The sequence below is a fragment of the Anoplopoma fimbria genome, chromosome 4 (genome assembly GCF_027596085.1).
Source record: "Anoplopoma fimbria isolate UVic2021 breed Golden Eagle Sablefish chromosome 4, Afim_UVic_2022, whole genome shotgun sequence".
In the NCBI taxonomy this organism is placed as follows: domain Eukaryota; kingdom Metazoa; phylum Chordata; class Actinopteri; order Perciformes; family Anoplopomatidae; genus Anoplopoma; species Anoplopoma fimbria.
In genome coordinates this window covers 25,100,461-25,118,304 of record NC_072452.1, presented here as the reverse complement: position 1 = coordinate 25,118,304, position 17,844 = coordinate 25,100,461, and the positions used below count along the sequence as shown (strand labels likewise).

The following is a 17,844-nucleotide window of genomic DNA, read 5'->3' as shown; positions in this document are numbered from 1 at the left end:
CATCCTTACGCACACATATATATACATACAGACCAAAATAAAACTACTAGTAAAAATATATTCTTATATAAATAAATAAATAATTCAATAAAAATAAAGTAATAAATAATAAATAAATAAATAGATAAGTAACTTAAAGCCACTGCTTGTTTAAAACATTTTTAAATAAACCAGAATATGGTTTGAGCATTTTTCTGATAAATTAAACTGAGTTTGAACAGGTCGTCTAAATTTTGTGACGATCAGCATGAAACATCACCAGTTGATTACTGACATTAAGACAAATATTTTTTTGTATTACAGCTTGTATGAGGTTTTATGTTTAAATATGCAAATGAGGCATCACCTAATGGTATGTTTTCTACTGAAGCAAACAGACAAAGTAGTTAAATAAGTGGGAGGAAAATGTTACCTTGAATATTCAAACTTGCATATCTGATGTGACACATTACATATTTGCATACAGAGCTGCCTGGGACCTTGTTTTATGTCTCGATGATGAAACAAACAGCTACTCAGTCGTTCTCATTTGGTATTCAGATAAAATGCTAACGTTCCAGCAAACAGAAAACACCAATATAACACCGTTCAACTCGCTCTTCAACATGGATTTGCTCTTTTTGACATAATAAATGCTACATGTTACCAACACAATTAAATATGTATGACTACTAATAAAGCTATAATGAATCAGACATAGTGAGGCAGAAGTGATTTTATTCCCCCTGTGAACTCAACATAAAGACAGTTACAAAAACCAAGTGTATAGAGGATCTTTTCCTCAAAGTCACAGAAAAGAATTAAGAGCTAATTCCCCGAAGGGCTTCACTTTGTTAATAGAAAAACAAAGATATCTGTTAGTAATCAATCAACATGATTTATTTGAACTGTGGTTTTAATAGATTAGCGTAGTGTGAAGTGCGATGCAGCTAAAAGGAAGCGTTTTTACAAAGTCCAGCAGACGAGTCCCCCCCCTCCCCCCTTTGGTGCACATCTACAGACGTCTCTTATCAGTTTTAACAGCGTCAAACCAAAGCAACAACACTGAGAGGCCAAGGTGCAGGCAAACATAGCCAATAGTTTGCAGAATGTTTTACCAACCTTGGAATGTAAACTTTAATTGTGTTTGCAGCTTTTTCGACTAGTAGAAAAAGTTGAACGTCCTGATGTTTTTGAATCTACAAAGATGGAGTCCCCCCCCCCCGTCTGTAATCCAGTAAATTAACGTAACAAAACATAAAAAGTTACTGTCACTTTTTTTCAAAACACAGCTATGTAAATAGGTATGCTGAATAGAGGAATGTCACGTGGAGACACGCTAAAGTAGAGACATGCTAAAACTGACAGGAGATCTGCACCAGAGAGGATGTTTGTGCATGTGAGCTTGAGGGGGGTTGTGTATCTAGGGGGGGGGGGGTCACTTGGGATCCATCAGACGCTTCCTTACACGTGAACAACTTGAATTCCAGCATAAATCTTCTCCTTGCATCAGCAGCGATGATTTCCTAAAGAAAAAACACAAACATACATCAGCTGACCTGTGCCATTATATTAGTAAATCCATATCTGGTGACTAGTAGTTCTCTTGAATACCTATGTTGAATACACTTCCTGTAAGTCGCTTTGGATAAAAGCGTCTGCTAAATGACTGTAATGTAATGTAATATTGAATCAAATCATGGTGAAAATAATTGTTTTTTGCAGGACTAATATGCTCAATTTCAATGTACAGTTGTTGAGAACAATAACTAATTTGTTTCCATTTTTTTGCCATCAGATTTAATCTAAACTGTTTCTAAAAAACATTATGACTAATTAAAGTAATAATAATTAACACTCTACAGAACTATAGTACGTTTATGGAGATCATAAATCTGTGGAGAAAATAAACATAAATCTTTGTGGACTTTAACACATCATCAGCATCATGTCACCTGCTCTACGTGAAGCAGGTTTTCCTTCATTTGGTGCCGTTGTATTTGACCTCCTTCCCACATTTCTTCAGCGTGTCGGTGAGAACCTCCACGTCTCTGTCGGACTCGATCCAAACCAGTTTCTTGGGCAGGTCGATCTCAAACTTCACATCTGAGGACACAGAGAACAAAGACGCTCTTTGTTTTTCATCCAGGAGGCAGCAGATGAAAAGTATTTCAAAAGTGCCACTGCATCAGGTGACATGTTGAGACAAAAGCTAATGAGGTTGGGTGTGATGCAAGCAACGTTTAAAAGCTTTCATACTGCGCTTTTGCTTTTACTGAATTCTCTGTGAGAGGAGAGAGCTGATTGTGTTTACATGTGTATCTGTATTACATTTCAGCATAACAAGACCAGGCAAAGGCAGCTTTAAAGAGTTAAATAACCAACTCATAATTCAGGTTTTTAATAGCAACACGAAACTCCTTAGACCTAAACATGTTCTGAGTTCTGAAAATATTCAGAACTTACATCTTTAAATATGGCATTTGAACAGCAAAGACTCTTACTTCATAAGTGCTGTCTAAAAGCTGAACCACTTACAAGGTGACTCTTCTCACACAGGCAAGAAAACTTTAAAGTGCTTTTGGCTTTAAGAGAAATTAAATTAAAATATGCAAAGGAGGTATTCTTTTATTATAGGTGTTAAAGGCTGATGTTATGTAGTTGGGGTCTGAGAGGAGCAGTAAAATTGCATGGCATGGCTGGCCAATATGCACTCCGTAAAAAATGTAATAAAAGCCACAACCTGCATATTGATATAAATATTGATAGTCTCCATCTTTTGTCTTGTCGTAGAACCAGGAGACGGGTAAGACTGAGGACACCTGTCACAATTACCTCCTAGTTTGGTGAGAACTCTTGTCACAGCTCCTGAGCATCCCTCACACGTCATCGCCACCTCAAACTCGTGCTTCTGTTGGAGACAAAAAAACACTTTTCAAACTTGACAACACAAACATTATATGTATTCAAATAAATATATACACAAATAAATAAATATATTTGAAATATATATTTAAAATTAAAAATTAAAATACTATAATTATTTAAAATATATATATTTAAAAAAAAAACTATAAATATTTAAAATATATATATATTTTAAATAAAACATTTTAAAAATTTTTTTAAAAACAAAAATATTTAAAATATATAATAAAAAAAAAAAAATATATAAATATTTAATATTTATATTTAAAAAAAAATAAATATAAAATATTAAAAAAATATATAAATAAAAAAACTATAAATATTTAAAATAAAAAAAATAAAAAAACTATAAATATTTAAAATATATATAGTTAAAATAAAAAAAAAAAAACTATAAATATTTAAAAACTATATATATATATATTTAAAATATATATTTTTAAAAACTATAAATATTTAAAATATATATATTTTAAATAAAAAAATAAAAAACTATAAATATTTAAAATATATATAGTTAAAATGAAAAGATTTAAAAATATATAAATATTTAAAATATATATATATTTAAAAAATAAATATAGAATGTAAAGCTAAATAAACAATAACTTAATACTGCATACAGTGACATCAGATATATTTAAACTAACTCATTACTCCAGCCCCTCTGCGGCTCACAATCGATCTGTATCTATATATTAATATATATATATATTTAAAATAAAATATACTATAAATATTTAAAATATATATATTTAAAATAAAAAATTAAAAAAACTATAAATATTTAAAAACTATATATATATATATATATATTTAAAATGTAAAAATTTAAAAAATATAAATATTGAAAAAAAATATATATATATATAGTTAAAATAAAGAATTTAAAAAAACTATAAATATTGAAAATATACATCTTTAAAAAATAAAAATCTATAAATAAATATAATATATATATAAAAAATGTTTTTGAAAAAACTATAAATATTTAATATATATATTTAAAAATATATATATATATATATATATATAAATGTATAAAAGAAATAATTAAACTATAAATATTTAAAATATATATATATATTTAAAAAATAAATATAGAATGTAAAGCTAAATAAACAATAACTTAATGACATCAGATATATTTAAACTAACTCATTACTCCAGCCCCTCTGACTGTATCAATGGGGTCAGCTGACCAGAGGGGCTCCACAGCTAGCTAGCTAGCTAGAATGCTATCAGCAACCACAGCAAGGAAGCGCCGATAAACTCGCATTACACCGGATTAAAGCCGACTAACGGGGAGACTCACGGTCATGTTGGCAGAGATGTGTCTGGACCCGGCTGTCAGACCTGTGGTGGACTTCTGCCTCCGACTGAGAAGCAAATGTAGCTGAGAAACCTCCGCAAATGTGAAGCAGTGAAGCTAGCGCCGACCAGCTGGACACCGGATATCCGGTGTGGAAAAGAAACCACAAATTATTTGGAGAAGGACATAACTATGAACATTTAAAATATAAAAAGCAATATTTTGGGGGCAATGAAGAATGTATAAGAGAAAAACTATGAACATTTAAAATATATATATATATATTTAAAAAAAAAATTTAAAAAAGTTATGAATATTTAATTAAAATGAAAAAGTTAAATAAATATGAATATTTAAAATAATAAAAGTTAAAAAACTATGAACATTTAAAACATTTTAAATATATATATTTATAAAAAAATAAAAAAGTTAAAAAACTATGAATATTTAAAATAAAAAAGTTAAATACTATGAATATTTAAAAAATATGTATATTTAAAAAAAAAAGAAAAAAAAACTATGAACATTTAAAATATATATATATATTTAAAATTAGAAAAAAATAAAAATCTATGAATATTTAAAAAATATAAATAAAAAAGTTAAAAAACTATGAATATTTAAATGTATATATATTTGAAAAATAAAAAAAATATGAACATTTAAAATATATATATATTTTAAAAATGAATAAAAAAATGAACATTTAAAAAATATATATATTTAAAATAAAAAAAGTTTTTTATTTCTGCTTTTATTTTGGCGGTGTGGAAAAAAACACAGGACATTTTTTTATTTTTTTTTATTTGGGCGCAATGAAGAATTTGTAAGTGTGTTTATTACCGTGTAATAAATAAAAAATGCATGAGCTAAAGATTTTTCTTTGTTTTATTATGAAAGTAAACCAGTTTCATTTCTGCTTTTATTTTGGCGGTGTGGGAAAAAAAACACAAATTATTTGTAGAAGGACATTTTTTTAATTTATTTTTTATTTGGGCGCAATGAAGAATGTATAAGAGTGTTTATTACCGTGTCATAAATAAAAAATAAATTAGGTAAAGATTTTGCTTTGTTTCATTTCTGCTTTTATTTTGGCGGTGTGAAAAAACCCACAAATTATTTGTAGAAGGACATTTTTTTTTATATAGCAATATTTTTGGGGCAATGAAGAATGTATAAGATTGTTTATTACCGTGTCATAAATAAAAAATAAATTAGATAAAGATTTTTCTTTGTTTTATAATGAAAGTAAACCAGTTTCATTTCTGCTTTTATTTTGGCGGTGATGAAAAATAAACACTATAAATTATTTGTAGAAGGACATAACTATGAACATTTAAAATATATATATATATATTTAAAATAAAATAAAAAAAAAAAACATGAACATTTAAAAATTATATATATTTAAAATAAAAAAGTTAAAAAACTATGAATATTTAAAAAATATATATATTTAAAAAAAAATAAAAAAAAAAACTATGAACATTTAAAATATATATATATATATTTAAAATTAGAAAAAAATAAAAAATCTATGAATATTTAAAAAATATAAATAAAAAAGTTAAAAAACTATGAATATTTAACATGTATATATATTTAAAAAATAAAAAAAATATGAACAATCGTGGTGGAGAGGTTTGCGTGTCCCTGTGAACCTGAGGGCTGTGTTGTCTGGAGCCTTGTGCTCCTGGTAGGGTCTCTCATGGCAGAGTGGTCTCAGGTGAGGGGCCAGACTAAGAATGGTTCAAAAATCCTCAATGAATAACGCAAGAAGAGGAGATGTGACCCGGCCCGGAGGAAGCCCGGGGCCCCGTCTGGAGCCAGGCCCAGACGGAGGGCTCGATGGCGCGCCTGGTGGCCGGGTTTGCCACGGAGCCCGGTCGGGCACAGCCCGAACAAACTACGTGGCACCCCCTCTCTTCATCCCATGGGCCCACCACCTGTGGGAAGACCCGTTGGGGTCGGGTGCGCAGCCACATGGGTGGCAGCGAAGGTCAGGGGTCTCGACGGACCAGACCCGGGCGGCAGAAGCTGGCTCTGGGGACGTGGAACGTCACCTCGCTGTGGGGAAAGGAACCGGAGCTTGTGAGGGAGGTGGAGCGCTATCAGTTAGATCTGGTGGGGCTTACCTCCACGCACAGTCTCAGCTCTGGTACCGTACTCCTGGATAAGGGTTGGACTCTATTCTTCTCCGGAGTTGCCAAGGGCGTGAGGCGCCGGGCGGGTGTGGGGATACTCATAAATCCCCGGCTGAGCGCCGCGGTGTTGGAGTTTACCCCGGTAGACGAGAGGGTCGCCTCCCTGCGCCTTAGGGTTGTAGGGGGGGAAAACTCTGACTGTTGTTTGTGCGTATGCACCAAACAGCAGCTCAGAGTACTCGGCCTTCTTGGAGACCCTGAATGGAGTCCTGTATGGGGCTCCAGTAGGGGACTCCGTAGTTCTGCTGGGTGACTTCAACGCCCACGTGGGCAACGATGGAGACACCTGGAGAGGCGTGGTGGGGAGGAACGGCCTCCCTGATCTAAACCCGAGCGGTCGTTTGTTATTGGACTTCTGTGCTAGTCATGGATTATCCATAACAAACACCATGTTCGAACATAAGGGTGCTCATAAGTGTACCTGGTACCAGAGTACCCTAGGCCGAAGATCAATGATCGATTTTGTGATCGTGTCATCTGATCTGAGGCCGCATGTTTTGGACACTCGGGTAAAGAGAGGGGCGGAACTGTCAACCGACCACCATCTGGTTGTGAGTTGGATCAGGGAATGGGGGAAATTTCCGGATAGACCTGGTAAGCCCAAACGAGTAGTGCGGGTGAACTGGGAACGTCTGGAGGAGGCCCCCGTCCTAGGTATCTTCAACTCACACCTCCGGCGGAGTTTTTCTGGCATTCCTGTGGAGGTTGGGGGCATTGAGCCGGAGTGGGCGGTGTTCAAAGCCTCCATTGCTGAAGCTGCGGTGGCTAGCTGTGGCCTCAGGGTCTTAGGCTCCTCAAGGGGCGGTAACCCTCGGACACCGTGGTGGACACCGGTGGTCAGGGAAGCCGTCCGATTGAAGAAGGAGGCCTTCCGGGATATGATATCCTGGAGGACTCCTGACTCGGTTGCAGGGTACCGACAGGCCCGAAGGGCTGCAGCTGCTGCCGTGTCGGAGGCGAAGCAGCGGGTGTGGGAGAAGTTCGGAGAGGCCATGGAGAAGGACTTTCGGTCGGCACCAAAGTGTTTCTGGAAGACTATCCGGCACCTCAGGAGGGGGAAACGGGGAACCATCCAAGCTGTGTACAGTAAGGATGGGACTCTGTTGACCTCAACTGAGGAGGTCGTCGGACGTTGGAAGGAACACTTTGAGGAACTCCTGAATCCGAATAACACGCCCTCTATGTTGGAGGCAGAGCTCGAGGTTGATGGTGTTTCGTCGTCAATTTCCCTGGTGGAGGTCACTGAGGTAGTCAAACATCTCCGCAGTGGCAAAGCCCCAGGGATTGATGAGATCCAGCCAGAAATGCTAAAGGCTCTGGGTGTTGAGGGGCTGTCATGGTTGACACGCCTATTCAACATCGCGTGGGACTCGGGTACAGTGCCAAAGGAGTGGCAAACCGGGGTGGTGGTTCCCCTGTTCAAAAAGGGGGACCAGAGAGTGTGTGCCAATTACCGGGGTATCACACTTCTCAGCCTCCCTGGTAAAGTCTACTCCAAGGTGCTGGAAAGGAGGGTTCGGCCGATCGTCGAACCTCAGATTGAAGAGGAACAATGCGGTTTTCGCCCCGGACGTGGAACTACGGACCAGCTCTTCACTCTCGCAAGGATCCTGGAGGGGGCCTGGGAGTATGCCCATCCGGTCTACATGTGTTTTGTGGATCTGGAGAAGGCGTATGACCGGGTCCCCCGGGAGAAACTGTGGGAGGTGCTGCGGGAGTATGGGGTAAGGGGGTCTATCCTCAGGGCCATCCAATCCCTGTACTCCCAAAGCGAGAGCTGTGTTCGCGTCCTCGGCAGCCAGTCAGTTTCGTTCTCAGTGGGTGCTGGTCTCCGCCAGGGCTGCGCCTTGTCACCAATCCTGTTTGTGATATACATGGACAGGATATCGAGGCGTAGTCGTGGTGGGGAGGGGTTGCAGTTCGGTGGTCTGAGGATCTCGTCACTGCTTTTTGCAGATGATGTGGTCCTCATTGGATCATCGGCCTGTGACCTTCAGCACTCACTGGATCGGCTGGCGGCCGAGTGTGAAGCGGCTGGGATGAGGATCAGCACCGCTAAATCTGAGGCCATGACTCTTAGCAGGAAACCGATGGATTGCTTACTCCGGGTAGGAAATGAGTCCTTAGCCCAAGTGAAGGAGTTCAAGTACCTCGGGGTCTTGTTCGCGAGTGAGGGTACTATGGAGCGTGAGATTGGCCGGAGAATCGGAGCAGCGGGGGCGGTATTGCGTTCGCTTTACCGCACCGTTGTAACGAAAAGAGAGCTGAGCCGCAAGGCAAAGCTCTCGATCTACCGGTCGATCTTCGTTCCTATCCTCACCTATGGTCATGAGGGCTGGGTGATGACCGAAAGGACGAGATCGCGGGTACAAGCGGCCGAGATGAGTTTTCTCAGAAGGGTGGCTGGCGTCTCCCTTAGGGATAGGGTGAGAAGCTCAGCCATCCGTGAGGAACTCGGATTAGAGCCGCTGCTCCTTTACTTAGAAAGGAGTCAGCTGAGGTGGTTCGGGCATCTGGCAAGGATGCCCACTGGGCGCCTTCCTTGGGAGGTGTTTCAGGCACGTCCAGTGGGGAGGAGACCTCGGGGAAGACCCAGGACTAGGTGGAGAGATTATATCTCAACACTGGCCTGGGAACGCCTCGGGATCCCCCGTCAGAGTTGGTCAATGTGGCCCGGGAAAGGGAAGTCTGGGGCCCCCTGCTTGAGCTGTGAGAGATGAGATATATATATATTTTTTTATTTGGGCGCAATGAAGAATGTATAAGAGTGTTTATTACCGTGTAATAAATAAAAAATAAATTAGATAAAGATTTTGCTTTGTTTCATTTCTGCTTTTATTTTGGCGGTGTGGAAAAAACCACTACAAATTATTTGTAGAAGGACATATATATATTTTTTTTTATTTGTAAGTAAGTATACGTGAGCAGAGAATAAAGTCAGTTTCCCTCTTTGTTTGTTGTAATCCATGACTCTCTAAGCTTTGTCTACATAGATGGGCTGGCCTTTTAGTGCTTGTTAGTGCATCTAAGTGTGCCGCACTAGCCAGCTCAAGGCCACTGCTCAGCACTGTTGCCGTTGTTAGCACTGTTAGCTTGAAACCGCCTCAGGCGCGATATATTTGGAGGCACTAAATATGCCCTTAATTTTAATTTAGCTCTTTTAAGATCAAAATGTATCATATAAGGTTTAACTGCTCAGACTACAACCTTGAGCTTTTGAATCCATGTCCATGTTAATGTTGGAACCCACTTTAATGTCCCATTAAAGTACTGAACTATGGCACAGAACTTAGTCATGACAGGGTTGTATATTTCTCTACTTTTACAATGACCTGGTTTAAATGCTATATGTCTACAAATCTTATACACTTCTACTGGTGACATTTGTCATGATCTGCAGACCCAATAATGTGAATACCATCTTTTGAACCCCCAGTCACATCAAGTTCTTCAATTGTTGCTACTTTATCATGTAAATGTGGGTAAAACAGTGATGTCTTTAAATCCCCACTGACCTTTAATTTGACCTTCAATTTAGGACTTTGATCCCATAAACCTGAAATATTCTAAAATGTATCATGAAACATTTTTTGATACTGAACTTGGTTAGTTTTTTTAAATACCAACCATCATTATTAAACAATATACAATCTAATATTTAAAAACAATTCTGGTTGCATGAGGTTGAGTGGTAGACATTTAACTAAACGAGTACACATCCAGGAAAGCAGAGTCTTTCTTTCTTTATAACTATCGTGTTAACTGTTTTTTCTATATTTAGCCCGCCGCGGCTTCTTGTACCCTAGCTACATATCCTGTTGATGCCCAGAGTCATGTACATTCTGAGTAAACCTGCTTGGCGGTCTGTCAAAGCAGAGAAATGGCCAGCCACAGCCCAAATCTCACAGCTCAGCCGTTGCGTGTGGCTTTCCTTGTTTCAAAGCCATTTACGTGAAAATAGCCCCACCGCAGTGCTGTGAAATAAACAAGGTAAAAGACCAGTGTAGATTCAAACAAACTATTTTTGAGTAGCTACATATGATGTATCCATATTTAGCATTTCAGAAATGATTTCTGAGGCTCTTTTTATTTCCATCGAGATATATAAACTTTTTGCAGCTGTTGTAAACCATAAAATTAATTATTTATTCTTACAACATTCACTTTAAATTCATGATTACAGTATCATTGGCGATCATGTGTAGGGAAAATATCAGATCAAATGTTAAAAATCTGTGTTTTTTTTGTATCTTCAGAGGAAAGATGGATTTAAGTAGGTTACTTCAGCTCTATTTATGTAACTTGTAGTCTCGCGTGTCACTTAGTTCCTGAGATGAGAAGATGACATGCTCGGAAGTGGTAAAGCCCACCAACGGACACATATACAGCAACCTTTTATCATCAAAGCACAATACTGGCTACCTGATGTGCATTTAGGTGTTGGGAGAAGCTCTTATCACAAGTCTCTGATTTTATTGCCTGCTCTCTATTACAAAACAGAAAGAAAAGAAGAAACATGATATTAACAATATTTAATGTCCTTTAGGGCAATGTGATTACACAATTTTATTTAAACAACATGTGATTCAGTGTTTGAGTTGCTCTTAAAATTTTAAATATTAAAACAGGAAGAGTATCTGTAACATATTCCCCAGAGCAATTGTCATTTTAACAACAATTTTAAAAGGATATTGTAACGGACTGAGTGACATATAATGTCCAACTGTTATGTTATCAGGGTTATTGTGTTACAAGAAGAAGTTGTTCAAGTTAAGAGTAAGAGTTATGACATTTACTGAGTTCAGCGGGTCAGTGAAGGTCTCATGACCTGTATAGCTGTCAAACCTGTCAATCATTCGAGCTTCCTATGGGGTTTAGGTGGCACAAGAGAGAATACCTGGGATTGGCAGATACAGTTGGGTGGGATGTAATTGTGTGGTTCTGCTAACCTGAAGGAGTGAGTCTGTGTGCTGGAGCGTGATGTCCTGCCGGTTAAGACTGTGTTTAACGGTGTTATCTGTTGTGTTGGCGTAGGCTACGGCCCACGTTAGCCTGTGTACTGTCCGCTGTCTCGTAGCTTTCCTCACCAAGGGTCGCTCCAATATTAACAAATTTAACCAAACTCACATCAAGATAATGGCTTACAAGATGAACAAAAAACAAATAACATGTCGGCTATGTTAAACATAGGCTTATAGGTTACTCTGATGATGCTGGGTAAAAAGCACTTGCCCACCAAAACAGTGTCTTATATTCTGTTTTACGTAGGTTTTCTAATTGTGCATTGCATTATTGTTTGTGGGTGGGAAGTCAGTGAGGTATCATGTTCTTGTCACTGCAAACATCAGGTTACATTAACTTGTAAATAGTACTTGTAGGTTGTGGCTAATCAAGCTGGATTTAACTTTTTTGACTTACTTTGATACTTACTTTACTTATACTTAAATTATATCAATGCACTAAAATGTATTAGTTGATCAAATGTTTGTAAAATCTTAATCTGAAAAGAAAGTAACACTAGCCATCAGAAAAATGTAGTTGAGAATAGTTATAAAGTAACATGACATTATGTATCTCAAGATTATACTTGGTAAATGGATGGGAAATGGAATTGTGCATGTATAGCACCAGTCAATGCGCTTTAACACTACATGTCATTATTCCATAGACACCCATTCATACACTGATGGCAGAGGCTACCTTGCAAGGGGCCTCTGCCCATCCTACTCAAACACTGTAGGCAAAGCCTTCTGGAGCAATTTACTCTAGATGTTAAAGGTTACGATATCAGAGCATTTCAGAGCATTAATAAAGCAGAGAAAAACAACATGTAAGTGCATGATAATTCATGGCTGCAAGGTTAACACTGTTTGCACCATTAGCAAAGTAGCTGTGCAATTTTAAGTGTTTGCTTATTTCCCCTGAATTCTACAGACCAATCAGATTGACCCAGAAAAACCCTGAACACTTCAGGAATGTGTTGACATACACCAATCGTTTTTTTAACATAATACTCAACAATTCTTATGAGTAGTATCAATATCCTGTCTTTTATTTTACAGTTATCCCTTTGCTTTGATACTACTCTATGAGTTTGTAGGATTAGTAATGATTGTTATGCATTAATAATACAAGTTGAATACAAGCAGTCGTCTCTGGTGTCCAAATCCAGGTTATTTGTCTGTTGGCCAATTTAAATCTCAGATCTGTTCTTGATTAAGTTGAGTAAGGACTAAAATTGTGAGTAATCCCTGTGTACTTAAAGCATCACAAATTGGACATCAGAGAAAAAACAAAACATAGTCTTATAGTTTTATCTGTATTTATGTATGATTGTATTATATACAATTCTTTTTTTGTCATGTTGCTTTAGAATCATTATCTAGTCATGAAAAGGAAAAAAACTGTGAGCCTTACATTCACTGAAAATGGGTCATTGGCTTGCAAAATTGAACAGGAAGTGCATTTTCTATGTTCCAGCCAATCAGTAGGATTTCCACTTCGTAAACCTTGATCATCTTGTGACTAAATCTTCCATTGTGAGACGGCATCAGTTGTGCAAGAGAAGGGCTCTGTAGCACGATGATCAGTAGACTGGCTGCTTTGATTCTTCTGAGTTCATTGTGTGAGTGTAACTTAACTTCTCTACTTTCAGATGTGTTCTAAAATACAGTTTATTTAATGTCTTGACTTTATGTATTTATTTTTATTTGTTTAGTGTATGCATTTGTATTTTATAGTAGATACCAGTTTTTGCCCTGTTCTGTCCTTGTAACTGTTTTTGTCTCTTTTCCTCAGCCCTGGTTCAAACTTCAGAGGTTCCTCAACAGGTCTCTTGGACTGTGCTTGAACTTGGTGATAATTTCACTTTGTCATGTCCATTCCTTGAAAATGAAGCGGGGTTGTTTTTCTGGTATAAAGCTGAAGTTTGGCCATATGGTCCAAACTGTTGCGGAAGGAACTCATGACAAACTAAAACTTCAAGAACAATTTGACAACTCAAGATTCAAGGTCCCCATAGTGAACGATCAGTATGTTCTTGACATCAGAAATGTGAGCAAAGAAGATGAAGCAACATACTTCTGTCAAGCAGGATCGGCATACGGAATGACATTTATAAATGCAACACTTTTGGCTGTGCATGGTAAAGTATGTTCTTTTCAGTGTTTTTGCTTGCTGCTTTGTCAAACAATCCACCAGTTAACTGCCTTTTTTCTATAAAAATCAGCAGAGATCTATCTACATGAAACAAAGTCCGGAGACTGAGTCGGTCCAGCCGGGCGGCTCAGTGACTCTCCAGTGTTCACTTCTCTCTAAGAACAAAGAAAACAGAGTCCAGTGTCCAGGTGAACACAGTGTGCACTGGTTCAGATCTGGATCAGGAGAATTTCATCCAAGCATCATTTACACTCACAGTGATAAACAAGAAGAAAGAAGTTGTGACTACAGTCTGTCAAAAACTATCCAGAACTCCTCTGATACTGGGACTTACTACTGTGCTGTGGTCACATGTGGAGAGATCCTGTTTGGTGAAGGAACCAAAGTGGAGACAAGTAAGTTTTAAAGTCTTATTTACATTATATTACATCTATACTGATTAATATTCTGAAACCAAAAAAATCTTCTGCTCAATAAAATTATACTTACCTTTCGGACTTTGCCTTTTTATCTTGTAAAATACTTGATTATCTCTTTAAGCCACAACAACAACAAAAAAATTGATTAGATCAGCTTGAAGTGCTCACAGTGAGAGAAACTGTAATTACACTTCGGTGAGGGGTGGTTAGTTGGATTTGTGTTTCAAAGGGCCACAAAACTCGACGGTTGAAAACCACTGAATTAGTTCATTTTATTTAAAGGCTTCTTGCGATGGACTTATTATGACATCAAGTGCTAAGGGCATCTCTAGTTCAGTTGGGGTTTGGCTGCCTCCGCTTCTCTTCCCCTCTTTGTTAGTTGTGAGTTGCTGTTTTTTCTCTGGTTCCTGCAATACTCTTTGTCACATCATGGCCTCTTTGCTGCTCTCTTGTGTGCTTTATGTGATCCTTTTTGAGCACCTACGATGCGAACTGCAACCTATCTCTGTATCTGAATTATTGCATTAATACAATGTATTTTGGGGTTAGCTGTGGCTCAGATGGTAAAGCGGATCGTCCTTTAACAGCAAGGTTGGCGTATCGATCCCTGGCCTCTACTGTCCGCATATATTGTGCTTAACCGAGACACTGAACCCTAAGTTGCTCCCCAGGCAAATATATTAGCCCACTGCTTTTTGTTAGAATGGGTCAAATTCTTTGTATCTGTATGTTTATGACATAAATTAAGCTGTCCAAATATAGGTGTTTTGTATCAAGCCCCTCGGTAGGTTTTTCTTTCTGGCTGAAGTTCCAATGGCAGCGTGGGTGAAGAGACGAAATATTGTTCTTGTGTGAGATTATGGATTCAGTTTAATTATTTATGTTTTGTATTTTTTAATACATTTTCTTAAATTGAGCCTAATGTTTACCGATATTCATCCTGGTTTAGCATGTCATGCTAGTGTATTTCTCGTTGGTATTTTTTTCTTTCCTTCCAGGACCAGAACTGGGCACATCCCTCGTTGTGCTTTGGACTCTGCTGGCCTGCTGTGTGACTGTTATTGCAGCTCTAAGTATCTCCAGAAATCAAAAGCCAGGTTGTGAACATTGCAAAGGTAGGTTCATCGTTTGTCGCATTGATTTTTTTCAACCAGTTTTTTGCAGTAATTGAAATGGTTTTGAAATGTAGTCAAAAACTGCTGACATCGTCAGTAAGTTGTTGGTCCTGAGATTAAAGACATTAAAGTGAAATGACAACAATAACTTTATTGTCTGAAACGTCTTGCTTTCATTAACAGGAGAAGCTTCCAATCTTGCTCAACATGACAGATCAGCTGAGGATCAACCAAGCAATGTGGTAAATATAATTTAAATATCATTTGATTAATGAACACCTAGAATTGAATAATATGGTTATTCTGCACTGGAATGCTGATTTACAGAATGTAAACACACAGAACACGGCACGGTCAAGGACCCACTCACACCTGGCATCCATCCAACAATTCCTCCATCCATGTCATTTTTGTGCAATTGCTTAAAGGTCTGATTCTCTTGTTTTTCGTGGGTCACCATCCATCACATATTTATTGTAAATTAATGTAAATTGCAACTTGTTATTTCCATTCCTGAAATTAGATGCAGCTCCTCGCTCAACCCTGTCTCCTAGAAATTACATTCGTAAACTACTAAACTTGTTTCCCAATAACAAAATTGTTGCCTGGATTATGTTCAAAGGTCACGTTCTGTCTGTTTTACGTCTTTCTTCAACGGAACACTACACTAACTGCTTTAAAAAAATGTTCCTGGCTCAAAAATTTATTTTCAATATAAATCAGCAATCTTTGGGTCCTTTACAGTAAATAAGATATAACAATTTTTAATGTTTAACATACAATCCAGTACAAATTGGTTATGGTCTCACAGCTGTTACATCTTATGTCATAATTATCATCTGCAGGATGGTGATTTGACAACAGTGAACTATGTAGCGCTGGATTTCCACTCAAGAAATGCCAAAAGATGGAAGAATAACAGGGAGTTACCACAGGAGTGTCTGTTCTCTGGCACAAGAGACCCTGAGTGACGTGAAGTCACCATGAAGAACGAACATCTAACATGTTCATAGAGTGATGCAGGAAGGAGTCATGAAACCAGAAATTAGATTAGCTTAGTACAGAGACAGCTTTTGTTTTGTGATGTTGCCTGGATGAACCAAATATATGCATTTATTATCATTCTTAATATAATTTTATTGTTTTAGTATTATTATTACTTGTGAGATTAATCATGAACAATTACTCAAAATTTGAAAGAAATAAGAATGTGAAGAAAAAAAAAAGTGATATTAGACATTTTGTCACTCATAATATATTCGGTTTGATAAAACACCTGCTGTACAGTCCAATTATTTTTTTTCAGTTTGACATTGTGTGTGATTTAAAGTTGTTGGACCTGAATAAAGCTTATGACACATATATTTGATGAGTCTTAAATCAAAGGCTGTTGGCTGGATGGCACCACTCTCACTGAAGCTTGCTGAAGTCTCATCTATTAGGAAGAAAGGTATCAGAAAGTAGAAGTTGGTGGATACTATGCCCATGACCTTCAATTAAATAAAGAGAATAAAAGATTAAATAAAGAGAATGTAAAGATAATGAAACATTAAATAAAGAAAATAAAACATTAAATAAAGAGAATAAAACATTAAATAAAGAGAATAAAACATTAAATGAAGAGAATGAAACATTAAATAAAGAGAATATAACATTTAACAAAGATAATGAAACATTAAATAAATAGAATAAAACATTAAATAAAGATATTAAAACATTAAACAAAGAGAATAAAACATTAAATGAAGATAATAAAACATTAAATAAAGAGAATGAAACATTAAATAAAGAGAATATAACATTTAACAAAGATAATGAAACATTGTGAGTCAGATCGGGTGTCCTGCAGCACGGGGGCCCCACAAGGAACCGTTCTGGCTCCATTCCTCTTCTCCATATACACATCAGACTTCACATACAACTCTGCTACCTGCCACCTGCAAAAGTTCTCTGACGACTCTGCAATCGTCGGCCTCATCTCCGCAGGCGATGAGAGGGAATACAGAGAACTGAACCAGGACTTCACAGGATGGTGCCGGCGGAACCGCCTCCAGATCAACTCTGGTAAAACCAAAGAGCTGGTGGTGGACTTCCGCCGGGGAAAACACTGTCCTCCGGAACCAGTGAACATCCAGGGACAGGACATTGAGATTGTGCAATCTTATAAGTACCTGGGTGTTCACTTGAACAATAAACTGGACTGGACTAATCACTCAAATGCACTTTATAAAAGGGTCAGAGCAGACTCTATCTGCTGAGGAGACTGAGGTCTTTTGGAGTGCAGGGAGCACTCCTGAAGACCTTTTTCAACTCTGTGGTGGCATCAGCCATCTTTTATGCAGTGGTCTGCTGGAGCAGCAGCATCTCAGCAGCAGACAAGAAGAGACTCAACAAGCTTGTCAGGAAGGCCAGCAGTGTGCTGGGGTGTCCATTGGATACGGTGGAGGTGGTGGGAGACAGGAGGGTGATGGCCAAGCTGTCATCCCTGATGAACAATACCTCCCACCCCATGCAGGACACCCTGGCAGCTCTGTGCAGCTCCTTCAGCCACCGGCTTCTTCACCCCGGTGTGTGAAGGAGAGGTACCGCAGGTCCTTCCTTCCTGCTGCTGTCAGGCTGCACAACCAACTCTGCTCCCAGCAGACCACATGACCACAGGACAATAATAACATAATAACATGACAATAGAAACCTGTGCAATACATTGCACATTGCACTGTGCAATAATG

At 37.8% G+C, this 17,844-nt stretch overlaps 2 protein-coding genes across 2 annotated transcripts; one reads left to right on the top strand and one right to left on the bottom strand.

Annotated features, from left to right (window-relative positions):
• Positions 1-722: 722 nt before the first annotated feature.
• Positions 723-4,355, bottom strand: atox1 (antioxidant 1 copper chaperone). The gene is made up of 4 exons (XM_054598008.1): positions 4,223-4,355; positions 2,815-2,890; positions 1,935-2,085; positions 723-1,505 (listed from the first exon to the last, which is right to left on the bottom strand). Exons 1-3 carry the CDS (start codon positions 4,226-4,228, stop codon positions 1,961-1,963), a joined length of 207 nt encoding a protein of 68 aa, XP_054453983.1. The 5' UTR covers positions 4,229-4,355; the 3' UTR covers positions 723-1,505; positions 1,935-1,960.
• A 9,309-nt stretch (positions 4,356-13,664) lies between these two features.
• Positions 13,665-16,295, top strand: LOC129090386 (uncharacterized). Its single transcript, XM_054598029.1, has 4 exons — positions 13,665-13,976; positions 14,999-15,115; positions 15,299-15,357; positions 15,961-16,295. The coding sequence occupies exons 1-4, from the start codon at positions 13,667-13,669 to the stop codon at positions 16,084-16,086; spliced, it is 612 nt and encodes a 203-aa protein (XP_054454004.1). The 5' UTR covers positions 13,665-13,666; the 3' UTR covers positions 16,087-16,295.
• The last annotated feature ends 1,549 nt before the right edge of the window (positions 16,296-17,844 follow it).